This window comes from Haliaeetus leucocephalus, unplaced genomic scaffold, assembly GCF_000737465.1.
Source record: "Haliaeetus leucocephalus isolate CR32 unplaced genomic scaffold, Haliaeetus_leucocephalus-4.0 Scaffold195, whole genome shotgun sequence".
NCBI lineage: Eukaryota > Metazoa > Chordata > Aves > Accipitriformes > Accipitridae > Haliaeetus > Haliaeetus leucocephalus.
Genome location: NW_010972631.1, coordinates 7,602,167 through 7,629,055, shown reverse-complemented (window position 1 = coordinate 7,629,055; position 26,889 = coordinate 7,602,167). Strand labels below are relative to the sequence as shown.

General features: G+C 37.6%; 2 protein-coding genes across 2 annotated transcripts in view; one reads left to right on the top strand and one right to left on the bottom strand.

Annotated features, from left to right (window-relative positions):
- Positions 1-20,124, top strand: part of DDX43 (DEAD (Asp-Glu-Ala-Asp) box polypeptide 43) — a 20,202-nt gene extending 78 nt beyond the window's left edge. Inside the window, exons 2-18 of the mRNA XM_010565825.1 lie at positions 19-247; positions 890-945; positions 1,341-1,458; positions 2,837-2,944; positions 3,486-3,567; positions 5,248-5,404; positions 5,483-5,601; positions 5,855-5,965; positions 7,376-7,517; positions 11,096-11,196; positions 11,974-12,061; positions 13,671-13,798; positions 14,394-14,503; positions 15,240-15,378; positions 16,169-16,256; positions 19,629-19,732; positions 20,112-20,124. Coding sequence (XP_010564127.1) covers positions 19-247; positions 890-945; positions 1,341-1,458; positions 2,837-2,944; positions 3,486-3,567; positions 5,248-5,404; positions 5,483-5,601; positions 5,855-5,965; positions 7,376-7,517; positions 11,096-11,196; positions 11,974-12,061; positions 13,671-13,798; positions 14,394-14,503; positions 15,240-15,378; positions 16,169-16,256; positions 19,629-19,732; positions 20,112-20,124 — 1,893 coding nt within the window. The remainder of the gene's footprint in view (positions 1-18; positions 248-889; positions 946-1,340; positions 1,459-2,836; positions 2,945-3,485; positions 3,568-5,247; positions 5,405-5,482; positions 5,602-5,854; positions 5,966-7,375; positions 7,518-11,095; positions 11,197-11,973; positions 12,062-13,670; positions 13,799-14,393; positions 14,504-15,239; positions 15,379-16,168; positions 16,257-19,628; positions 19,733-20,111) is intronic.
- Positions 20,125-21,847: 1,723 nt separating this feature from the next.
- MB21D1 (Mab-21 domain containing 1) overlaps positions 21,848-26,889 on the bottom strand; it is a 5,398-nt gene continuing 356 nt past the window's right edge. Inside the window, exons 2-6 of the mRNA XM_010565824.1 lie at positions 26,676-26,883; positions 25,875-26,097; positions 24,835-25,080; positions 23,313-23,415; positions 21,848-22,190 (exon numbers count right to left, since the gene is read on the bottom strand). Of these exons, the coding sequence (XP_010564126.1) occupies positions 21,848-22,190; positions 23,313-23,415; positions 24,835-25,080; positions 25,875-26,097; positions 26,676-26,883 (1,123 nt within the window). The remainder of the gene's footprint in view (positions 22,191-23,312; positions 23,416-24,834; positions 25,081-25,874; positions 26,098-26,675; positions 26,884-26,889) is intronic.

The window sequence follows — 26,889 nt, the reverse complement described above, 5'->3', positions numbered from 1 at the left end:
CCGCCGCTCCCGTCGCAGAGCCGCGCCTCCGTAGAGGGCGGCGGGGGACGAAGGAGCGCTGAGTGGCGGTGGGAGGCGGCGGTCGGCCTCGGAGAGGAAGAGCGGGGGCCTCGAGGCGCTGGAGGCTCCTGCGGCCCGCGGGAAGCGGCGCGGCAGCGGCCGCCCCGAGTCGCCGCCGGCCAGGCTGGGGACGCCGTGGCGCCCCTCTGCTTCCACCTCGATAACGCCCTGGTCGGGGCTCTCATAGGTAATAACGGCCGCACGCACACACACACACACCGGGTGGGCTTGGCCCGCTGAGGTGAGGGGGGAGGAGGAGAGGACCCGAGAGGTTTGTTGGTGTGGGCCCTTAACCCCCCTTCCCTCCCTCCCTCTGTGCCCCGAGGAGGTGCATGGCTGCCTTCCCTCTCCTCGGCCGTGGAAGGGCCCCAGCCCCTTGTGATTCCCTTACACCTCTCTCGCCTGAGGATGGCAGGATGTTTTTGCAGGGTACTGGCTGAAAAGTGGAGCTCTCCCACTGGCCAGGGTAGCTGAGCTTTTCCTCCCTAAAGTGGCTGGGTTGTCTGTTTCTTACGGCCAGCAGTCTGTAAGTGGGCTGAAGCCCCTCTCCAGTCATGTGGAGGAAGGGTGGCTCTTGAGCTGGTTTTGCTGCTGCATCTCTTCAACTGAGGTGTCTCCCCCGTCCCGCACCTTGCGTTTGGTTAATTGCCAAAAAAGTTACCTGCATTTTCCAACAGTTCAGTGTCACAAGTTCTTTTACTTTTGGATGCGTGTGCTCATATGAAGGTCTTAGATTTTGGTCACAACTGAAATGCTTAGAGTTACCATGTGTAGTTTTTGATGGTTTGGTCTAAATCTCTGTAATAGCTTAAGTGTATCTTTATAACAGGTCGGGGTGGAGCTAAAATAAGAGAACTTGAGGATTCTTCGGGTTCCAGGATAAAGGTACCATGTGCTGTGTGTCATCCAGGCCTGGCCTCTGTTGGGAACATACTTTGTTTTGCTTCCATGCTTCAGAATTACTGCAGCAAATTGAAGGATGTTGCAGTAGCTGTAATAATTCTATTCTGTTACAAGAATTGGGAAAAAGGAAGTGGAATTGAGGGTGCCACTTGACTGGTATGTGAAAGCAGGAAAAGCTTACTGTTTTGGTTGGGTTTTTTTTTTTATGTATGCATTTGTTTTCCTTTCTTTCGCAAAGGGAATTAAAGGGCCTTTTCCTGGGAAGAGAAGTTAAAATTCAGACAAAAAAAAAATCAAAGATTGTTTTCAGTACGTTTTCTCATATGATGTTTGTCTTTGCAGTATTAAAAAAACTCAGTAAGGTTTTATGAATGTAGGTTATAAAGGGAACCTATGAAGCTGAAGTAAAGATTTTTGGCAGTGTTGCTGTGCAAAACAAAGCCAAGATGTTGATTGACGACGCTGTTATGAGATCTGGACAAAACTACATTAGAGGTGGGACTGAAAAAGGTAAGAAATGTGGGTTTGGAAAAAAAAAAGACAATGGATTGTCTTTCCATACGTTCGGTAGTTTGCTGGAGTGTTTTTATATTGGTATTTTACTAAAGTGAGTTAACTCTTGCCTTGTTCTTGGGCAATGGCATACCTCCTTAGAAATATCTAGACATCCTCCTTTCTCAGCTATGAACAGTTTCCCGCCCTCAAACTGCCAGACTTCTATGAAAATCTGTTCCTGTGTGTTTTCAACAATTTTAATGAATGCAGAATGTTATACTACTTGGTTTCTTGCATTATCTGTCCAATTCCCCCGAAATACAAGTATTGGTTCTAGTTTAAGTTTTAATGTAGTATCTGTGCAGTATTAAAATTCGATAAGCTTTTATAAATGTAGTCTATGTACTAATGTACCATGTACTAATTATAGCATGAGCGATGCTATTTTCTTACTACTTCATGGGAAGTTAGCATTTAAGATTTGAAGTCGCACATCATGCCTCACTTTACTAGGCTTTATTGTGTTAACTTTGTTACATGGATATATGAGTAATGATTGTATGTTGAAGTGCTGCTTATGTTACTGGTATTTGTCTTTCACGTGCTCCCAACAACTTTTTGCATGGGCAAACAACATCCATAGTTGTTGATCTGAGGCACTGATGAAGAAGAAGGGATCTGAGACTTGTGTTCCAGTGTTAGAATAAGGAATGGAGTAGCTGTGAGTTTTGATTTTAGAAGTGCCCTAGAAGGTGGATGAGTATGTTTCAAGAGACTAGAAATAATTAACACTTCCTTAGTACATGTGTCTGTGTTTTCCCTGTGTTTCCTGCTTTTCCACTAATACATAATTGTGTTGCCATTTTTATCTTCAGTGTAAAACCTTTCTTACAAAGTGTTAACCTCATCAAAAAAGTATAGAGTGTAACTACACTGAGACTTTACTGTGGTGTCGTTGGATGCTTTAGAAGAAAACCTTGCTCTTGTAGCTGTTAAAAATAAAGCTTTCTGTCCGCACATCATCTACTGGGTTCACAAGTTTTTCAAAAGCCTGCTGTACAACAAGCCTTATTGATAGGTGGAGGAGCAGCATTTCAGAACCTGTCATTACTTTCTTTAAGTAGCTAAAGATGTGATGTGCTTCTTTTTTTTATCAGAAATGGATTTATACATGTTTTACTGATGTTTCAGTCTAAGACCTAGGAAAGAATTTTCTATTTAAATGCTTCACGCCTATTCAAAATCACGTAAGAGGCCTTACAGTAGAAAAAGAAAATAAGGTGTTTGTGGGTTTTTGGAGGGGGGGGTGAGGGTGTGTGTCTCCCTGACCCTGCAACAGATTCCATGAAACAGCAGCATTTTGGTACTAACTCTGCAGGAAAAATCTTGGATATTATCAAGCCTGAAAATAACCCAAAGAAACCAGTGATTAACTGGGACTCTCTTCGAGAAAACAAAGCTAAATATGAAGCTATGAAGTGGGCAGGTTAGTTTTAAAATTTTGATTGTATGGTACTTGTCTTTATATGATAAATCTGTTGAATGCTTAAACGTTTCCACTTTTTGCTTTGAGATGACTGAATCTTTCAGTGTCCAAATTAGTTAAGTATTTGCAGTGAAGTGACCACATCAGCATTTCTCAGCATAGTCATGGAGGACACTGTAGGTGCTGTGTGAAGACTTAAACTTGCCATTCAATTGGTATTTTTACTTCACCCTTTAAAAATGCTCTTATTTTGTATGTGGCCACAGCAAAAATCTGAGAATTGTTAAATGTTATGCTATATATGTGAGTAGAAATTACTTTAGAATTTGAAATGTGGGGAAGTGATTCTTTTGCAGATACTTCAGTGTTTCTCAGACTTCATCTTTTACATGAACAGCAATAGTCTTCTGCCACTTTTGACTAGTCTTCTAGTACAAGGCACTGTTTGGCTTTCAAAATTTCCATCTTAAGCTTTAGAAGACTTGCCCTGAACCTGTAGCATTTCTTACTGTCTTGAGTTTACTTTTTCTCATTGTTTAAGACTTGCCTCCAATTGAGAAAAACTTCTATAAAGAATCATCAAGGACTGCATCTATGTCACAAGAAGAAGTGGAACTATGGCGGTAAGATCATTTCTATAGGGAATCATCTGCTTGGCAAAAATAACTATTAAGGTATAAAGGCCAGAAAGTGGGAGATGAAATACTGAGACAGCAGCATTAATGTTAGGGTCTTGTAATAAACTAGATCTTCTTAGGAACTCTTTCTTAGGAGTTAAACTCTAACTAGCAGATGGGGTATTATTAGTTGCTTGGAAAATTAACGTTAGGGATTAACTGCTTCTCTAAAAGTGTATCATCTAGTTGACTTTCAGAAGGGAAAAAAATCAAGACCATTCATTCATTTTGGCTGTTTCTTTGCATTTTGTGAGACAGCATGTTCACGTTTTCTAGGTCTTTCCAAATACGATTGTTCACATGTTGAATACCTCTTGGCTACCATTTTTCCCCCATATGTTTTAGTCAAATACCATCTTCAGAACAAATTTCAAGTTCTGTTACTGTTGTCTTCCTATCCATCTAGTCTTTAAAAGTACATCCTGCTGAGTACATGCCTCAGTTAACTGTATCCATTCATTGTGATCCAGCAAGCTACATGATTACTTTGCAAGAAAAGCAGCTGATCTGTTTCAAGTGATTTGGTTCAGGCCCTGGTAATAGTTTCAACCCTTTTCAGTAGTTCTAATGAAGCTGGTGAATGTTCTTGAATCATTACCTTTTATTACTTTTCTTTTTGCATCGTGTCTGGTTTTCCTCTTGCATGCCCACCATAGAAAGGTTGCCACAGCGAGCAAAGCATGGAATTGATGCCCATTTCCTTGAAGTATATGTATGTGTTACTGTCAGAGCTAGTCAAGAGCAACAGAACATTGTTCTGTACGTTCAGAACATGCATTGAGGAATAGCACTTGTGTGATAATGGAATGTTTTTCCTTTTTCATCTAATTTATTTGCTTTAAGGGAAAAAAGACAGTAATTGAAAAAAAAAATGTAAACATGAGGAGAGGTTGAATTACCCATTCTTTTCCTAGCCCACACCCTGCTTGAAGTAAAACTATTTGCTGAATGCAATCTTCAGAAGAGTACAGGACTGGAATGAAGATAAACTACTTATGCATATTAATACCTCTTAATTGGGGGTAGCCTCAGAACCTCAGTTTTTAATGTAGCTTTTTGTGTGTGTTGTTGTATTTTGGGTTTTGTTGGGTTGGGGTTTTTTTGGGTTGGGTTTGTTGGGTTTTTTTTCAGTTTGTCTTACTGACAATGTTCTTTTTTCTAAACTGTTCTGTTTGTATTTTCTAGAGCATCCAGGAAGCTGCTCTGAAAATATTTCAGGAAGGCTTTTGTCAGAATATAGAGTTTTCACAAAGAAGTCCAATCCATTCCTCTGAGTTCTGGGTTGTCTTTAGGTTTAAAAACTTGTCACAGTTATTTAATTTGTAATAGAGTATAACTGAAGTCTGATACGACAGGACTGCAGTTCATGTTAATAACCAAATATAACTTCAAATTAATCACTCTTAAGAAAAAATGGTAATTGATGCCTCCAGGAGAAGTGTTTCTGTAGTAAGGCTTTCTTAAAAGTTAGAAGAAGAGTTAGAAGTCTCATTCAAGAGCCTGAACTTGTTTTCTGTTGTTCCAGGAATTTAAAAAAAAAAAGTCAGAAAGGCAGTCTTTTGTGTTAGCTCTACTTTTTCAGATAATGAGATGTTAAAGCAATTGCACTTCTTTAATTCTATACAGGAAAGAAAATAATAATATAATCTGTGATGACTTAAAAGAAGGTGAAAAACGCTGCATTCCCAATCCTGTTTGTAAATTTGAAGATGTATTTGAGCATTATCCTGATATTATGGCTAATATTAGAAAAGTTGGTTTTCAAAAGCCTACACCAATTCAGGTATTTCTTCAATTTTAACGACTCTTTAACTAAAGCTCAAGAGAAAAGTATATTTAAGTATTTGTTGGTTTATATTAGTCCCAGGCATGGCCGATCATACTCCAAGGAATTGATCTTATTGGTATAGCACAGACTGGTACCGGGAAGACATTAGCCTACTTAATGCCTGGATTCATTCACTTGACTTCACAACCAATGTAAGGACTGCTTACATGTCTGACTTGTTTAGCTGTGGGTACTTCCCCCCGCCCCCACCCCCTACATGATGGTTTTCTAGTAAAGAATATAATAAATCATAAAGTGGAAAAAAACCTATAAACCTGGTGGAATGAGTACCGAATCTGTCACCATAGATTCTGTTACTGAGAAAGTCTAGAATGGTATAAAAATAGTCGATGTCAGATGCGATGGACTTTGCCTAGCCCACATTCTAAAGATGCTTTATTGCAGATCCAAAGATCAGCGTGGGGGGCCAGGAATGTTAGTCCTTGCTCCCACCCGAGAACTGGCACTTCAAGTAGAGGCAGAATGTTTGAAGTACACGTACAAAGGAATTAAAAGGTAATCTTACTTCTCACTTGCTTGTTAAGTAATATTTTTTTTCCTACCGCTTGTGGCTTAATTCACCTACTAAAATTGCATTTGCTAAGAGAGGAGGGGAAGGTAGTAAATGCAGACTTTGTATTTCCCCAGTTTTTAGAATACCTGTTTTTACTATTCTTATGGTGAAAATCTATTTCTTATATAGTTGGAGTTCTATGTGTTGTAGCTTTGTTGCTTCTGTCCTTCTGTGTGGACAGCTGAGAAGAGTCTGGCTGTGTCTTCTCAGCATCTTGCTGTTAGGTAGTTGTAGACAGCAGTAGCATCTCCCTGAGCCTTCTCCTCTTTCAGCTGAACAAGCCTGGTTACCAGCTTTTCACATCATGCACTCCATCCCCTTGACCATCTTGGTAGCTGCCTGCTGGACTTGCTCCAGTATGGGTATGTCTGTCTTGTAATAGAGGCAGTGGGTACAAAAACTGGATATTGTGCTTGAGGTGTTATTCCCCTTTACTCAGCACTTGTGAGACCACGAGTTCTCTCAACCTGCTGGCTACCTTCTCCATAGTACACAGCTGGCTCTCTTTTCTGTGGGGTTACACTGCTGAATAATGTTCAGTTTCTTGCCTGCCCATGTCTTTTCTGCAAAGCCAATTTCTAGCATGTTGGCCCTCAGCCATTGGGGTAATTCCATCCCCATTTTTGCTTTTGTTAAACTTCATGAGATTACTGTCAGCCCATTTCTCTAGTTTTTTCTGGTTCTTCTGAGTAACAGCCTAGCCCTCTAGTGTATTGACTGCTTTCCCAGTGTGGTTTCATCCACAAACCTGCTGAGAGTGTAGATCTTCATTTAAGGTATTCAACAGACATTACTGTACTCCGAAACTTAGTTTTAGGGCTCTCTGGTAACTTTGTATGGCATTCAGAATTAGTCTTGTAGTCATCAAATAGTGAAATGTATGTTCTGCTTCCTTCCCAAAAATGCTAAGGAGTTTTGCAGAGCATGTTAAGTTTGTGTGTAAGCCTGATACCTTATTGAATGTGTTGGTTGTTATAACAGCAGAACATCTGACTTTTGATGGTACTGTTTAGAAAATCATGCATCCTGTCATACGTTTGTCTATTTTGGTGTGAATATTTTCAGAACAACCCAAAACATACTCATAGCTTCATAGCCATCTTCCTTCCTTTCATGATTACTTTCACTGCAATTTCAGCAGAAAGCTATTGCTGAACTGTTGAGGGAGTATCATGCAGTATTAAGTCCATTATTTACTGTGATACTATCAGTCACACTTGCTGTATTCCTTCGTCTTGGTAATACCAGACGATACTTTTTAAAATGAAGCAACATGGTGGCATTTATTTGAAAAAGATTGACTTTAGATGAACCTTAATACACTGCTTTTGTAAAAAAATTTTATTTTTCAGTATTTGCATATATGGTGGTGGGGACCGAAAAGGACAGATAAACATGGTTACCAAAGGTGTGGATATTGTTATTGCTACTCCTGGCAGACTGAATGATCTTCAGATGAACAACTTCATAAATTTGAAGAGCATAACATACTTGGCAAGTAGCTGATATGGGATGAGTATTGCACCAGTTGGGAAGTGGTTAACTTAGTGTGAACTTAAGTTTTAATGAAGTTTTTTTTAAACTTTTTAAGTCTTAATTACAATACATCTTAATGTTGAGATTGGTGTTGGCAGGATGGTTCCTACTTGCCATAACTGCATTGCAGATGTGGAATATTCCCTAGAAAAAAATAAAACAGGCTTCTAGCACAGTAAGCTAAACTGTTATCTCACATTAGTAATGTTTGCTGTTTTAAACTTCATTTTGTCAGGATCAGTTATTAATGGATGAAATGCTTTTCCCAAGTTGTCTTTTCCTTTTCTTACAAAGGTTAACAGTGACTCACGTTCTTATTAGAACTTGTGCAGTAAGCACCAGAGTCAGAAACAGTTAGGTATTTAAGTGTTTGGGTGACTGACTTTCTTTTGAGCTCAGTGGGAAAATATCATTGTTATGAATCCTTGTCTTCATTCCATTCTTGCCTTTTGCTGTTCTGGACGCTTAAAACCATACAAAGTATTTTGTAAAATACTTTCATATACTCAAATTATTTGTGAGTTGTCTGTTTAACTGGCGATTTGTTGCCTACTTTGACAATTTGGCCTGCTTTCCCTCCCTTATCTCCATCCCCACTCCCCTCTGAGGGTTAAATACTCATTATGCCGTAACGAGTTAGCTCCAATTCTAGGTAATAGTTGTGAGCTTACTGGCAAGGCTAGTGGTGGTATAGCATCATTAGAAATTTGGCCATCTAGAAAAAAAGAGGATTATTGGAAGACGGAAGAGTAGCCTTGTGTAAAAGTGTAACATGTAATTGCTAAGCAGGAGGAAAAAAGGCCTGAAAACCTGCTTTCTGAGGACTATAGGAACATTAGTAATCTTTCTCTACCAAGGTGAAGTATGGTCATACTCCAGCACATGCTGCTTTGTAAAGCAAAGAGGATGTATGTAACCAAAATCAGATGTTTCAGTATGTGCACGATATACTACAGTATGACATTACTAAAAAGAATCAGCTATCAAACTGAAAAATATGATGATGTAAAGCAGGAGAAAAACATTTGTTGTACTGTTAGCAGTTAAATATTTTCAGAATATTGATACCAGTGCAAGGACCATGTTTTGCAAGGTGGTTAACATCTCATGCTTCAGACTTTCTGGAAATGCTGTGCTTCTTTATGTCCCATATGAGAAGTTGAACATCCAAAATTCTGTGGTTTTTTAATCTTATCATATATTTTTTCCTTGTAGTTTCTTGTACTTTTTAATATATAAGATGCTTTCACTGTCAGTTTTCAGCCAACAAATAATTTAATCTTGAAGCCTTATTTCAGAGAAAAGAGAGGGGTATTAGACTTCAACTTAACACCTTGGATGAAGAATGCTCTTCACTGAAGAGCTTCATTTACAGCTTTCATTTAAAGATATTGTTGAGTCTTGTGAATGCTCCCAAAGTGCACTGAGTATTATTTCCTGGTATGATATAATTGTTTACCAAAGGCCTTCCAAGGTCAGAGACTGGGATACAATTGTTTGTTTAAAAAAAACCCACAAACAAAACAAAAAAAAAGCCAAAACCCAAACTCTGTTAGAGTTAATTATATTTGAATATACATTGTACACAAGGTATTCACCTGCCCTGGAGGCAGGGAATTTGTCATCTTGCCTGACAGAACCATCAAGTTAGGTGCAGTCTTGATTCAGATTTTTAGGAACCCACTTATTCAAGATAAGCTGTTTTTTCATGATGTTGGAAGAAAGACTGGGAAATTCTGTCATATATGGCCTGATTATTTACAGTACATGTCATTTGAGGATTGCTTTGTGTTTTACTGTGTTCAGTGTAAATTGGTATTCGTTCATCAGTAATCTGAGTGCTTTTTTTCTTTTGACTTTATGCTCATAAAGCATAAGGAAGGAAATTGGAGTTGTGCATGAATAATTGGGAAGCATTTAGGTGAAAGAATATACTAAAAACATATATATATCTCTGTATAGAAAAATCATGAAGTAGGATATAGAAGGTAGATTGGAGTCATCCTTTTATTCTTCAAATACAAAAAAAAAAGTGTAAAACTTATAACTAATTTAAAAAGAGGAAAGAAAATAATTTTCACATGAAGAACTGGCTTGTAAGAATTTCTTGCCAAAAAATAGAACTGAAATTAATAATATTAACAAAAAAGTAAATATGTATAGATAACAAGAAACCTAAGATTATGTCAGCTGGGGGGAGATATAGCTTATAAACCAGGACCTGGCTACGAGGCATTTGGAAAAAATGGTGCTAATTTCTATCTTATATCTACTACAGCCTTTATTTATTTATTCATTAAGCCTTTATTTGTTTATTAAGCAGCTATCAGAAATAAGGAAAGTAAACTTCACTGCTCTGATCCACCTAATACACATACTTACGTGCTTTCTTCTCCCTTTCCAGCAAAGTACCAGTGTGCTTAATAGCTTAGAAAGCTTCTGCTGCTGGAAGGGGCATAGTAGCCAACTCTGTATACAAAATTAATGATGTTTCAGCCTTGCCATTGTATTAGAATCCAAGTCGTTAATGAAATCTCCGTGAGTCCTTTGAAGATTAGAGAATTAAATCAAGAAATAGAATTCTTGTCTTCTGTCTCTCAGCTGATGATTTGTTATTATTTCAGAGATCTACATAGATAATGTACTAAAAACCTTTAATAGAATAAAACATCTGACAAGAATGGAACAGCAAAATAAGGACAGTAGAAAGGGATTATCATCAAAGTCTTATGTCTCCACATAAGTGACTAGAAAATGTCAGTACTTAAAAGCATGATCCATAGAACTTTGATTTATATAAACGCTATTTGAAAATTAAAGGAGAAAAATGAGTCTTGGATGGCAGCTGCCTTCTTTGTATGAGACTCTGAAAACATTCACAAGTGTGTTTGTATATTAGAAAAAAAAAGTCAGTTCCAAACAGTTGTACTCAGACCTTCAGCTCACTTGTTCCAGATGAAACAAGTTTGAGCTCTGGGAGTTCTACAGTGTCCTAGTGTGAACCAGAATATATGGTCTGGCTTTTTTCCTACTTCTAATGAGGAACTAAATTGATAACTGATATTTTGATCTGGTATGAGATCTCTAACAAGGTAGAAGTGAGATTTCCCCTTTAAATTACCAAAAATGTCTTACTGAAAGTGTGTTGTGTGGGGTCCCCCGCACCCAGGTTTGGTTGGTTTTGGTTTCTCTCTCTCTCTCTCTCTCTCTCTCTCTTTTTTTTTTTAATTCTGTGCTTAGTTTTAGGCACCAACCAAATTCTTGTTAAACAAACAGTTGTAGTTTCTTCTTCACTGACTTTTAAGTGCTCTTAAAGGTGCTGTGGATTTTCTTGTTCTGCCTGCAAATGTATTACTAAATGAAAAAAAGCCTCAAGAAAATTGGAGTGGTGAAATAGAAGTTGAACAGGTTTTGCAATACATTATGGAGTGGATTCTGCAATTAAAATTCTTACCATTAAAATGGTCTGCCATGTAATGTCTGCTGAAACCCTTATCTAAGGAACTAGACACAATAAATAAAGTTGTTCTGAGCAGGTTTTAGATGAGGCTGACAGAATGTTGGATATGGGATTTGAACCTCAGATAATGAAGATCCTAATAGATGTGAGGCCTGACAGACAAACTGTTATGACAAGGTATGTAAGCATAATAGTGCTCAGTACTTGAACACTGTAAACATAAGATTATTGAACAAGTAAACTTCAAAACAAGTGTGTCATTTTTATTACAACTTTTACCAGCCTAAATGGGAATGGCACCAGTTTTCTTTCTAATTCTGCCTAGTCAGTCCTAATGAGTCATTTGACAATTTTATTTTCATTTTGTACCCCTTGTCTGATGTTTTACATCAGCTATAAAAACAACTGAGTTCTTCCCAAAAAGGAAGGTGTCTTGGGAGTGCTAGAATTTGCCATAGCAATTTGAAATGCCAACTTCCCTTTTTCCATCTAGGACCAAATGTGTATCCTAACCTTCTGATCAGTATCTGTGCTAGGCTGTACTCGGATTAATTTTGAAATTACGCAGCTTTGGGAGCTTAACAGTAGAATAATCCAACAATAATTTTTGTTATAACATTTTTGCATTGGAGCTATTGTTTTAGAGATAAAAACTGACTAGAAACTTATTAGGTATCATTGAACTACTAAACTCGCTTTTGGCTTCATTAGAAAGGCTCCTGAACTGTTGCCTGTACTTTTAACCTAGAAAGTTATCTTTAAAGCTTGAGTACTATTTACTAATTACTCATTAAGATTATTTCTGAATGTTACATAAACTCACTACTGTTATTGCAGACTCAAGTGTTTCACTGGTGTATAAGAAAGAAAGAAGAATGTGATGAAATTAATGAATTGGAGAAGGTTTTGCACTCTATTCTTATGTGCTTCTTTTCCTCTTTGTTTCCTGTTTAGTGCTACTTGGCCTGACGGTGTTCGTCGCCTAGCAAAATCTTATTTGAAAAATCCTATGATTGTATATGTTGGCACTCTTGACTTAGCAGTAAGTTGTTCTGTTCCTGAGCGCTTTTTTGTTTTGTTTTGTTTTGGAGAAGAACCTACAGTTAAACCAGGGAATATTTTGCTTGTAAATATATGTAAGTAAATGCATGTAATGTTAAAATCAATCTGAACTTTGAAAAAACAGCTCCATATTATTCTTCTAAAGCACTGTGAAAAGGTTAGAAAGAACTAAAAAAAAAAAGTAGAAAGCAACTTTGTTCTTATGTTTCTGTAACAAGATCTTGAAGTCCTAGATCTTCAGTAGAAGATGTCACCATCGACAAGTATCGATCAAATTGAACTTTGAATATTGTACTTCACAGCGCCATGTGTTCTTGCCTGAGCCCTTGTTTTTACAGCCTTCACTTCTGTTCAGCAAGTTCTTGTTCCTTACTCATCTTTCTGAAGTTTTTCCTTCTAATGCGTAGAGATCCTTATCTGGACCTGTGTTTCTTAACTGCTGCTTTGTCAAAGGGAGCGGAAGCTCTGTGCTAAACTCCTGAAGGGCACTTGTCTAGAGCAGGAATGTACATGTTGGAATAAGAACTGTCTTTAAAGTCCAAAACTTCTAATATGTAGGTGTAGTTGCATACTTGTCATGCTTGTGCAGCAATGTGTAGTTGACTCCAGTACCACCAGAGTTTACAGTAATAGTAGTTCTTCCAAGATCTCTGCATCCTGGTCCAGAGATTGCTTTGAGTTTGGTTCTTAAATTACAAAGTTTTCCTTTTCAGTTCCACTTTTTTTAGTGATAGGGAATGAGGAAACTTAGTATCCAGTGCACTTGTAGGTGGAAATACGGGGGGGAAATGTACTTTTTATCTGTTCCGTTCAGACCTATGCTTTTATCAAAGGGCATTACTTGTCAAAGACAGAGGATAGGAATTTGAAAGATACCAAGTGCAATTTAGTTCTCCTGTCCGATGCATTCATCTCTTTTACAGGAGCTTCTCTTAATTGAAGAGGTGACCTCTGGGGGGGAAGGGTTCCCACACAGAGAGAGGATCTTTTTATGTACTGGGCTGATTGTTCAACCCTTGCCACAAAATCATGATGCAGTGCCATGAGAATGTCTAGACCTTTATACTACTTGCATAGTATACCTTAGACATTCTATGGCAACCTTCAAATATAATGAAGTAAAGTTTTATTTACAAACTGTTGTTGGAAGAATTGAACAGAACTGATAATTTCAAATAGATTACAGAATCTTCTTTAAAAGCTGTCCTTTCAAGTAAGACTGCCGTTGTTCCAACTTGCTCTGGATTAACATAAAATATACTCAAATTTAAGTACTTTAATCTGATTTTCACTAATACTGGGAATATTTATTTCACCTCACTGGTCTGCTAATCTGTACCCTCTAAATCTCTGCAAATATATGATTTGGCAAACTGCTTAAAGACAAATTTTACTATTCTCCTAAAGCAACTAGGAAACAACGAATAAATCTGCATTGTTTGAATTCCAAACTGATACATATTTTGGTTTTAAAATAGTTTTTTCATGGTATCATATTACTAGTTTTATAGTACCGTAATACGAGAATTAACAGAAATGGTATTATTCTAACCTGTTTCTACTTAACATCCCTTTTTGCTGTTTAACAGGCAGTAAATACGGTAGAACAGAGAGTTATTGTTATCGCTGAGGAGGAAAAGAAAGCTTTCATGCAATATTTCATTGACTCTATGAAGCCAAAAGATAAGGTCATCATTTTTGTGGGAAAAAAACTTACGTATGTAATCACTTTCCAGCATTACATCTCTTCATTTTTTTCTAACGGAAATACTGGATCATTTCTTAGTTCACATAATAATTACCAAGCGTAACAGCTCATGTCAACAATATGCTGGTAGTAGTAGTATTTTTATTTGTTTGTTTATTCATTTCTACAGACTGACTGGTAGTTTGTATCCTTTTCAATATCATTAATGGTGGTGGTAAATCTCAACTTCACATAAAGTAGATGTTAAGGTTCTTGGGGATACATTAATGCGATGTACTGTTTACTTTCATAGGCAGCTGGTGCATACAAGGCCTGATTGGTGGGGGGGGTGGCCGTTGTACCATACCTGAGCTTTTTGAGTGAACAACACAAAAAATCCATCTGTTGTTTTTCTTACATATAAATAAAAGCAAACATTTATGTGGGGAATATTCTTGCTTTCATACTGTTTTATAATAAATATCAGCTGACCTAGGTAGGGTTTTGTCCTTAGGCACACATTTAGCTTTTGTTGTCACATTATTAGCTTTTTGGAACTAAATCTAGATGCTGCACTTCCCCCCCCCCCCCCCCTTTTAAGAACCATTGTTTTATTTCATCTTAGAGCTGATGACTTAGCAAGTGACTTTGGTCTCCAGGGAATTCCAGTACAGTCGCTTCATGGTAACAGGGAACAGTGTGATCGAGAACAGGCTTTAGATGACTTCAAGAAAGGTATGTTTGTACTGAAGTAGTGGTTTGTTTAGCCCAGGTTTTTAAAGTTTGTCATGTGCAGGACTTTGCCTATTTGTAAGTGCCATGTCTCTTCTGTACCATAGAAATGAAAATATTAAAGAGCTCTGGATGATACGTTTATTTTGTTAATTTGACAAAAAAAACCCCAGCAAACAAAAAGATTGCTCTTAAATAAAATTTGGAATGTCCAAGAGTTAAATTATTTAAAAGTAAGACTTATTTTATTTTTTAAATCTCTGTGAAAAGATCAATATTGTCTTAGTCTACAGAATGGTAAATTTAAGTGTCAAATGATGGTGCTTTCAGTGAAACAGTTCTGCTCTTGATTATGCCAGTAGGGTTATACTTTGGGGTTATGTGATCACATGTTAATAAAACAAAGAATAATCCTTTGTTGATAAGGATGCCAGCTGAGAATATAGTTGTTGGAAGTTTCTGTTCTTTTCACAGACCCTTTATATCAGCTAGGCATGTTTCTTGCTTCCCCTGCACCCTGCTGTTCTACTTGTCGTCTTACTATTATTTTTATTTCACATTTTGAGTGCTTACTTACCACCTTGTATTTGAAGTTAACTCTGTGTGATATGCAACAAGCATATTTTTCCTTCATGTGTTAAGAATAAGTGCATTATATACTAGAAGACCAATAGACTGGAGTATATTTTCTGTTCATTCCATGAACTCCCACTCTCTTTCTCTGTTGTACTTACTTTAGGCAAAGTCAGAATACTGGTAGCTACTGACTTGGCATCCCGTGGCCTTGATGTGCATGATATTACTCATGTTTTTAACTTTGACTTCCCTCGCAACATTGAAGAATATGTTCATAGAGTAGGTCGTACTGGAAGAGCAGGGTAAGTGTTTACAAGAAAATAGTAATATATTGTCAATATTTTATGCACTGCATAGGTGTTCTTTTGTCAAATGCTAGAGCTACAGGGATGTGCAGTGGGGGAGTGAAGACTCCAAGTCTATCAAAGTATATTTTAGATAATAACACACTGCTTTATGTTTTGAAATTGGTTCACTTTTAAATTTAAGGCAAACAAGTTTTCCACTTTTCTGTTATTTCATTGAAGTGGATGGAAATCAGAGATGTTTGAAAGCTAGTTTAAATGTGGGGAAGAATTACAGTTCAAAACAACTTCAGTGTAGATACTCTGAAGTGTCACTTCCTTGTTTGTCTCTCCATGAGCTGAGCTGTTTAGTTTCTTAGACAGTCCATTGGGAAAAAACATAGATAAATTCAAGGTTTTCAGCCTATCATGGTGGTGTAGTTGGGTGTTAGGACTTTTGAATGCTGCTTTCCCAGGCTGGCACAAGAGTGATTTTTCTTGTGTATGTGCTTATTTTAATCATTATATGAGTGTATGTCTCTTCATACTTACATATGTTGTCTTTATGCTAGGTTTATTGTCTAAAAGTCTTAAATGAGTTGTGCCTTTGCTCCATTTTAGGTGAATTGCCGTATTCTGATCTTTATGAAAAGTTGCTTTCTGTCATGTGCATAGTAAATACTCAAGCCAGTTTTATCTAGCAGTTCAATAATACTGCCTGTAGTACAATTTATTACTGTGTAGGTCAATAGGAAAAGCCTAGCAGCAGTTTTTTTGAGGATCAACAGTTATTTCATTCCTTGTTTAGACGTACTGGGGAGGCAGTAACGCTTGTCACTAAGAGTGATTGGAGGGTTGCATCTGAGCTGATTGAGATTCTGGAAAGAGCAAATCAAGTAAGAATACATCTTACTGGGTAAGATTTATATTGGTTCTGGGTTACCACCTGAAACTTTCTTGGTGAGTGTTTGTAATGTCTCAGGCAAAAAATGGGTACTTAAGTCTCTCTTGTCCTGGATATCCTTAGCTGTATTTTACCTTACAGATGAGTCCCAGCAAAGAACAGGGAACTTTAATCAAAGCCTTCCATGTCCAAAGAAGAAGAAACAAACATACACGCACATGGGATCTATTTTATTTCATAGTATTTTATTCCAGTCTTTCACTTCTGGACACATGTACCAGTGTTCTTACTTAACAGTGTAAATATTAACAATATTTGTATCAGAAAAAGCTAAGCTATCTTTCAGTTTATTGTATCTGACAGTTGTGATATCTGCATGTACTTTTCCAAACTATCTTTCTTACAGATGTTTGTAAATAGTATGGGAGATAGGACTGGAATATGATTTGTTTCTTTATTTTAAAGAAACATTCTTTTCTTGCTACCATATCTGAGAAGCCAGAGGCAATTATGTTGCTGTTCCTTGCTGTAACAAGAAACAGTATTTTGCCTGATTTATAGTAAACCCCCAGTTCATGCCCTGACTCAAGTTGAAATTTTAAATTTTTTTTTGAGGGATGGGAGTTTGAGTACAAACTGAATTGCTTTTTACCAAGGACCTGTGGTTGTTATTGTGGGCACTAACTCAAACTTTAAACCCTGAGTTAGAACTTCACCTGAATCTTCTGTTTTACAACTCTTCTTTGAAAGATATGCCACTTATTGCAAACGTGATAAGATGCTTTTGAGGGAGGAAAAGAAAAAAAAAAAAAAAGAGTTGTCCCCTGATGATAACTTCTTAAAGTTGCAGGGTTTGGGTTTTTGTTTAGGGTGGGGTTTTTTTTGTTTTGGTTTTTGGTTTGGTTTTGTTTGTGGATTTTTTCTTCAGAAAATGTAAGAAATTAAACTGGTAATGATACTTGGAAGCCAGTTAAATATAACTTAGAGCTCCCTTGTTCCGAGTCAGCTGTTACCATCCATGCCTTGTCTCCTGCTGCAGACTGTGAAGTTCCCAAACTTTTAACGTGTGTGAGTTCAACTGGGAACGAGTCTCTGAGTTCAGAGGAGAAAAAGAGCATCTCTGAATCCTTACTTTCAAGGGTAACTGTTAGTCACAACATTATTCTCAGACTTTTAGTTATAGCTGATAGAAGGCAAGTACCCATACAGCCAGGGTTTTTTTTCCTCATGACAGTGAAAATATCATTACTTCAGTCTTAAAGCATCGTGCAAAAGGGAAGGAGAGCAACTGAAAACATGGTCTGAAGGTTCAGAATACTTCAATTTCAAAACAAGTAAGGTGCATTTGTTAGCCAGATGTTTTCCATGATTTTGAATGTACAGATAATCTCCCTAAAGAAAAACAGGTACAAGAGAAAGATTGCTGTATCATGCTGCAGGGATCTTTATAGATAAGCTTATTAGGAAGCATGGACAGATTTATTAGGGAATCAGGCAGAAGAACGCTGATCTCTCTAATACCAAGAGTGTTACATAAAAATTATGGCATCTTTATCCTTTTTGGTTTTCTCATTTGGACTACCGTACCTAGCTTTTACGTTTAGCAGATACACAGATTGTCCATGTAAAAATCTTGCTGGATGTAGATGCTGGATATTACCTCACTGAGATTTTTATGTTCCATATCCAGGCTTTTTCCCACTCTTTTCTTGTGTCCACTCAAGAACAACTCTTGCAAGAAATTGTTGCAATTTTAGTTGGAATAAATTCTGTTTCATGCTGTAGGAGAGGATCTGATCTGATCCTGAGGAAGAAAATTATCCAGTGTTTCAGCTGGATAGTAATGTTGTCTCATTACTTCCTGTAATGACTTTCAGCTAGAGATATGCATCATTTTTCACTTCATTTCTAAACAATGTCTAAAACTTAGGCAGAATAGACTGTTGCATAGGCATCCTGTTCTATGGACTCCGGACAACCAGGGCAGTTGTCTACCAGTAAGACCAATTCAGCACATAAAATGTATACTAATGAACTGACGCTTATGCTAGCTTAAGAAAAGTTGTTGATAGCAAATGGCAAGCATTGCTGAATTATAAAGCTTAACAAAAGAAGTTGGAACTGGAAGAATATACCTTCCTGCTCCATCAGGCCCTTTGTCATGGCTGCATTCTTCACCTGCGCAAGCATTGCCAGATCTAGGTGTTTCTAAGGAGACTTAACAGTATTTAAATTTGTTTGTACTGTACTGTTTGCACTGTATTTGTGCCACTTGCGGAGGGACAAAGCACAGAGGCTGAGCAATCACGTTAATACTATGCTCACACGCACCGCAGAAGCTTGCTCTTCACTCCAATCGGGACACTGATTCTGGACTGGGTATCTTCTAGCTGCTGCGTGGCTACGTGCTGTATCGGATTGTTGAAGCAGGCTGGCTTTGATAGATTAGTGATCTAAAACCTCTTCTGACAGTGTAGTCACCTATACTGCTTTTTGCAGTAAATGTTGCGTTAATGTCTGCATTATGCCTGATCTGGTTTAAGAAGGCTTGTTGGACACTGCCTTTGTTCCATGATCTGTAAGAATGGTATATAGTTTGTTTGTTTGTTTTTCTTTCATTCAACGATCAGTGTCACTCAACCCAATACAGTCTGTCTGTAATTCTTTGCATCTGGCCCCATTCCTTACAAACATGAGTAACTCTGAGGTGACAAAGTGTGCAGATGATACACATAATTTTTTCCACTAATTACAAACATGCCAGAAAGCACCACGGGTCTTGGTAAGATGCTCGTGTGACCTCCCGGTGGTGGGAGAACTGACCACTTTCTCCTGCCCTTGTTTTCTTTCTTTTAGCTTTGTTTTATCCATGTGAGAACCCTTCCTATGGCAACACTTTAAGTACCGAAGTTTCTCTTCAAAGGCTCTTAAAACTTCGAAAAGGAATTTAATATCAATCATAATAGTGTAACATTCAAATATATATGGTATGGTATCACCTTTTAGTGGCACGGGATGTTTTTTCCAGCTGTTCATTGTCACCGAAAGATAGATTTCGATCTGAAATACAAATTTTTAATTAGCTGGTTATATGTTGTCATCAGATATGGTGATACTAGCATACATATGTAATTGAAAATCCAGGGACACTGTGCTGATTATTTTTCAATATATTTCAGTATACTTCTATGTAAAAAGATTTCCCTATGCATCTCTACAGAAAAGACAATCTGCAAAGTGACAGGAGCCAGATAAATAACAAAATCAAGTTTGGGAACACACAAATACCATTTTTGTAAAGCAAGAGTCTGAAAGTTTAGAATTATTTAAAACTGACCTTGTTCTTATGCTGCTTTCCTATCAGGTAGTTCCTAATGAGCTTATTGCAATGGCAGAAAGATACAAACAATTTCAAATCAGAAAAGAAATTGAAAAGGATATACGAAGACCTCAGAGAAAGCCCTCAAAGTAACTGTAATCCCTTGAAGTTACTGAAACAAAGTAAGTGATTATAGTTAGTGTTAGCATTTATGGGCATGAATTTACTAGTTTCTTTTGTCAGTTGATTGTTTTCTGTACCTGTCCCATTTAAATAAAATGTGTTTTAAAAATTGGCTTAGAAAAGAAAACTGGATTAACTTTATGTAGAAGTAAATCCAGTTTTGTGCTTGGACACTATTTTCACTTAAGAAAAATGAATTTCATTATTTTTTTTCTTGTGTGATGTGCATAACTTCTAAAGCCATTATCTACTAGTTAAAAACAACTATTGTGGGTTTAGGTTTTTTAATTAAATACAGTATTAATATATATGAATGTAAAACGTATTTTTTCTTTTTATTTTCAGAGAACTGGATTAGTGAATGTAAGCCATGTTTGTCAGTGTGGCTTCAAAGTACTGTACTTCTGCATTGATATGCCACATCTGCCAGTGGCATGCATAAGTATTTCCAAGGATAACTTAGTTATTTGAAAACCACTCTGTTTGCAGTAATTGGTGTTTGCTGAAGCAAGTTTTTTGGGTTTGGCGGGGTTTTTTTAATTATTTTAAAGCTTAACATTGGAAGTAATTTTGTTAAGACTTGTGTCTCAAGGTTGGGTTTTTTTGAGAGAAGTCTGCATTTCCTTCTGATGGAGGAGAGCATAACAAGAAGTATGTGTTCGTGGCTAACTGGAAAAAAACCAGCTTCTACTCTTGTTCTCATGGATATAGTTTTCTAGCTTAAGGAGGAAAAAACCCAGAGTTTACTGGAGCAATGTTAACAAAGTCGTGAGGAAAAGATACATTTCAAGGTCTGCTTCTATTTCTTTCAGATAAAGTTGATTCAAATTTTACATTTGGATGTCAGGTTCTGTCACACAGACTGCTTAATGATAATGGGGTGTGTTTTCACTTGTTGGAAGTTATATGGGAAGGAGCTATTCCTTCATTTGACACTTAGTCTGAACTTGTGTTTATTCATGTCATGATGAAATGAATAACTAATAAACTGAATCTAGTAAGATGAGACTATTATAGCAAAATTATTCTCTAAATGTTCTTCTGGCCTTCCCTCTTTTTTTATATCCTCATAACTGAGGTGAAGTCTGGGCATTATTTAAGCCAGTAGGTTATTTTGCCTTCAGAAAGTAGGCTAAAAATATGGACTTCCCATGGCTGCTTTAAGAAAAAGCAAAATACAGTACAGCAGTTCCCAAATGCTCTGTATTTATCAGCTGCATGATTTCAGTAATAGAAAATATTACAATTATTATTTTTTTTTCCTAAAACACATACTCTTCAACATAAGAAAAACTGAGCTGAATTCCAATTCTGAGAATGTCAGGTTCATGCTGCATTTTGGTTTTGATAACCTTTCACATGGAGACTCTGCCTCCTCGATACAGGTTGAAGATACATTTCTTTCCACAAGAGTTGTCACACAAATGCTCATTGGCACAATAACATTTACTCTTTTGCAGCACATTAGATAATGATTGCTTCCTATCCAAAGTCCAGTGAAAAGACTCAGAGAAGGTAAGTTACTTCAGGAACTTCATACTGTTTTGATCCCATATTCTCTCTCTGCTGCTGGTGACTGTCCTCTGCAAAAGGTCTTCATCCACCCAGCTGATCTGGAGAAGTTGTTCTGGTTTATGTCGAAGTAACTCCAGTGACTTTTTATTGTTTTCTTTTGAAAGCAGGAGTGTATTTTGGATATTCTGCAATGGATCTTCATTTTAAATAAAATCATCATTTTTCACTTTACCCAGTCATTGATGCCTTTATATTTGGAATCGTAGAAGTTACATGTGGGAAACTTAACTACTCCAAATTCTTCTGTACTTTCTTTGCATACCTTGAAGATATTTTTCAGGTGACATCTACATTTGGATAGGGAAGATAAATATTACTTAAACTGTCCTATTTTTTTAAGGGTTATGGCTAAGCAGCGCAACTGAAGTATGCAACTTTCTCTTAGTGTTCTGGATTTTGTTTTGGTTTTTGTAGTATCAGACTACTGAGGAGTAACTTCAGTTGCAGATCTTCTGGCTTTAAATATGCAAGTATACATGATTAGATAGTTAATGTAAACAATGTTTTTAATACCTCTCCTGAAATATTGGGAATCTGTTGTTCAACTGATAGTTTATCTGTCTTGAAAGGAAATCATTGCTCGCTTTATCTTCCAGGCTGAGCAAGTTGTATTGGGGAATAAAAAAGTGTGGCAGCTCAGATTTTTGCAGGCAATCCAGAAAATATCCCAGGTATTTCTGAAAGCAGTAATCCAGGTCTCCCAAATGCCAGTCTGTGTCATTTGGCCACATGACACACGAGTGGAAAAAAGCAGTTTTGACATGATATGAACAGAATTTTTCCAACTGTTTTGTATATTTCATTTTAAGTTGCTCTAGAAGATACTTCAGAAGCTTAAGACAACCTTTCCTGTTAAATAAGTAAGAATTTATTAGGTACCTTCTACTACATAGTTCTAAGTATGTATTTTAGATTTTTAAATACACATTATTCATGAAAGCAGTAAAAATGTTCTTACTGTAATAGAATAACATTTTTAGTAATGTTTTGAATAAAATCTGAAAGTAAGTGCAGCAACAGTCTCGATAATCCTAGGAGTCCCGCCCATGAAGTCAGATTCCACCAGTCAAGGATTTCTACTTTAAACAATAGTTTTTGTGCATGCACCACTTTGGTAGCCACAGCAGCACAGAAATTCAAAGCGTTGGTCAGCAGTGTGCTTACATAGTACAGTCTCCCAGCTGCAGATGCTACCAGTATAACATGAACTTGGAGCACTGCTTAAGATTAAAGCTGCCCTATTGGCTTGGATTTACACCGAGGGAAATGCCCCCACCTTCCTGTGGCAGCCCAAGAGGGGAAGAGGTATATATAGTTTAATAATACATTGCTAGATAGGGGTACAGCATGTCTGATAATTTTTAAAGCAAAGACAAAGAATTACGCTTTAGTGATCTTGTGGCTTTCTTGATTCAGTACAAGATGTTAATTAAGTAAACTAAGAAGTTGGTTTGCCATTAAGGAGGTGTACTCTATCTCATGCAGATTTTGTTCTTCCTCTTTGAAGACATGTGGAAACCAGTTTTTGTTGGAGTGAAAAATCACATTTATTCATCCTGATCACATTCAGCAGTTCTTGTCTTACCATCGTTTTAGAAATTGCCTTGGTACGAAGTGTAATTTTGCTCCCAAAGCTCAGAAAGCTGAGTCATCAGACTTTTAAGCTGGTTCTTCTAAACAGGACTGTTTGGGAAAGATGATTTAACAAGTCGCATCTTTTTGCTTTCTAAGGCAAGTCTGGCGTGTAAACCTGCAATGTAATTTGTTTCCACCTCCTGCTGAGTAAATGCAAGTCAGACGTTTGGCGAGTACGTGCAGTATTGTACTGCTGTAGAACAATGATGCCTAAAAGCCTTATTCTTGCTCACTGAGTAATTAGTCTTAGATCCAATTCCTAAACTGAAACAGTGCTAGACAGCACTACCCTGGCTCATACAGGCTTAAAGTAAAATATTCATATGAAATACCAACCTACAGCACTTTAGTCCATCAGATTCACAACATGTCTTTGAGCTGCCGTGGTTGTTCAGCATGTCCTTCTCAATATGCGAGAAAGAGAGTCGCCAGGTGTTTCCTAAAGTTGAGTACAAGATTGTTAAAACTGTTCCACAGCAGTTAGTACCAGTGTCTGCAACTAGAAAAAAAAGACACTTTACAAGTACGGGCTTAATTTTAAATATCAGCAATTTCTTTGCACCCTAAAAAAAAAAAAACAAAACCAAAAATTGTAATTGAGGGACTACAATTAGTTAATTCTGCCTTAATTCCCCAGCTGTTCCACACAAAGACATGTTATTAAGAATGCTATTAATATAGGGCAAAGAATATTACTAGTATAGGATATAGTTAATTGTTTGGATGCTTTAACTACATTCTTAAGGACCTTTGGATCTACTTTAAGCTTAATTCTGGACTTTCCTGCATTTGTTGAACATGATTTGGGGAATTACGCTACTCGTAGAAATCTACTACCTTTGAATTTCTGTTCTGTATTACTAACCTTACTCCATAACCATTTTGGTTTTGAATAAAAAGATCTTCACCATTGGTTGCAATTTCTTTGTGCAAGTCATAGGCTTGTGAGTTTGTCTGGGGTAGGGTGACTGTTCTAAAGCATTTATTTTTGTTCTTCTGGTAATGTTTCTGAAAACAATGATTAAGATAGCTTAACCCCTTGTTTTTAAAACACCAGCACTCATTTTTGTCTTCTTTATGTAAGTTAGACTGTTTCCTTTGCCTGTTTGGTTTGCTTACTCTTTGCCTTGAATTTTCACAGGAAGACATAGCCCAGTAAAGCAATAATGATTTACTTGGCATTGTTAAGATGGGCATGCTAATTAAAAAACAAAAACAAAAAAAACCCCAAAAAAACAGATTGCCTGAACTCTTTCTACTGAAATCATCAGTTCTCATAATGCAATGACAAGTTGGGATGTTTCTGCAAAGTAATGTAGGCTTGGTGTGACAGCCGTCTGGAGAGGGGAAAAAAAAAAAAAATCTTGTAGCCATACCAGGGTTCAGTAATAAATAATGTATCTTGCTAGAAAAGTACCCAGTTTACTTCTTGCAGAAGTATGTAACTTGTGTATGCAGTCCCACTTACAGGGCTGTTCCCTGCCTTTTTAGATTTTTTTTTTTTTTCTTACAAAGCAAAGGAGTGGATGTTGCTGTTAAGTACAGCGCTAGCATGGGAAAGGTTCACATCCATGTGCCTGACTTAGCAGATTTAATATAATGCTCTTGGGAATGGTTAGTGTACAGCCTGGCAGAGGAGTTTTATCTTTAGACTTCTGTAGAGGATGAGCAGTGTCACAAATCTAAAGTTTTAAAGAAGGATTTCAGTTGTCTCTGATCTGGATATATCCAGGATAAGGTAAAGATCTGCACCTCAAAGGCAGAATACTGAACAGAAACTGGATACCCTTTATATAGCACTTTTAACAGCGATCAAGTTGTAGAGAAGATATGTCATAACTTATTGTATTTGAAGTACCTCTTAGAACCTTTTCTCTTTTGTTTTGCTTGGCTACTAAATAAAGTGATTTGTTTCTGAACTGTCCCCTGACTTTTCTTCCAAGCCACTGTTCAATTTTGAGGCCATCCTGTGTGCTGGGCGGCCAGTTCTGCTGAACTTCCAAAGTTAAGATGATGTCCACTGATATTTCTGCTGGAGGATTTTTGATCTGAAGAGTTATTGCAGGGCTTCCAGCCTTCCTCCTTTTCACAGTTACTTCTGCATCTAGTAACAAAGAAGAAATTCATTTTTTTTATATATATATATAAACATTAGAAACTGTTTTTTGAAGAATGTTAAGGTTTTTACTTGAGAGGAATTTATAATCAAAAGAAATACCTGGGTTCAGTTGCTGGCTCTTTATCCTACAGGATATGGATTTTAAATAAAACATTAAGAAGGCCTGTTGAGGAGTTCTACAAAATAAGGATTGCTCTTCTTGAACTGCCCACTTGATTTCCTATGTCTACAGAATCAGAAATACAGTAATGTTTTCCAGCTAGCCACTTCACTGTTGAAAGTACTGAGATGGAAAGAGATTTGGCCACATTTCTGAAGGCTTTGGAAAAAAAGAGCACCCTAAAAAGGGATATGTTTTCTATATAGATGGATGTAAAATAGTAGCTAATGTATAAAAGAAAGCTCTTCCTTTTGCTACCAGTTCAGCAAATGGCTCTTTGTGCATGGCAGATACATAGATTCAAAATACATAGGTTGTGTAGGAAGTACCAAATGTGTGACAATCCATATGAAATTAATGAATATTAAAGGGAAGAGGATTGCGTAGCGGAGCAATGGATTAATCACATAATATGATTAGCTGTGATGTATTTGTGGTGATTCTTAGCACGAGAGCAAATTTGGGATACTGGGGACAGGAGGGCTTATGGTTAGGGCTACACTGCCACAGAGACAGTTGACTGGGGGGAAAATCCCATTTTATTAACAGGGCAATGCATATACCCAATGTAACTGGACTTTTAGCACTCCAACGTGAAGCCTGTTCTCTCAGTACTTACTTTTAATGTTTTTTACTTCTCGTTTAATAATGTCTCTTAGTGCTTGAAGCATTTTAAAGGCTGATAATTTTCCATCTTCATCTAAAAACTTAAACAAATGCTTCTCTTTTGGATTTCTTTTGAATGTTAGGTAATAATAGGCTCCAGTGTCATCACATTCATCCAGCTGAAGTCTTGAAACAGGCATTACGAGCATGATGTCAAACTCATTTGGTTCAGATATCTGGAAAGTACGAGAATACAACAGTCAACGTGCAACTTAGGTTTTATTCCCTTTAGGCTTTTATACCACTTGCGGTTTATCTCCAGCTACCTTGGTGTACTTCTCATGTCTGGTGTGACGTACGAGCTTACTTCTGTAGATTTGTATTACAAGATTGCTGTGCATTCGAGTGGAGAAGAGCAGTTCATTTCCCAGCTTTCCAACTTATTAATTTTTAAGAGAGTTTTAAGATTCTTAAGCTGTTCAGAGTAATGCATAAATGCATGCAGAAATCGGGGGGGGGGAGCATTACTATGCCTGAAGCTGGATTTAAAAAAAAAAAACCAACAAAACTCCAGAAAGTGTCCCTGTGTTTGGCTTTGTTTCAGACTGAGCTGGAACCAGAAGAAAGGTACCGCTCTTTCACCTGCTTTTTGGGAAAACCTATCCCCGAAAAACCGGCACGGGGCCTTCCCTCGGGCAGCGTCTCTCTTACTAACCGCGCACACATTCCACCTTTCGGTAAGCCGGCCGGGTTTTATCGTTAGCTGTCGTTCATTAACGTGGCGACCCTTAAACGCCTGTGCCCCCGCACCCACCTTGACGTGCTCGTAGTAGCTGCCGGCGCCCAGCCGCTCGATGGAGCCGAAGCTGCCCTCCTGGCTCCGGATGGCCTGGATCAGCTGCGACACCACCTGGTTCACCAGCCCCGACGCCTCGGACACGTCCTGCCGGCCCAGGCTCAGTCGCGACAGCACTTCCCGCAGCCGCGGGCCGCCCGACGACGAGGCGGCGGCCGCCACGGGGGGAACG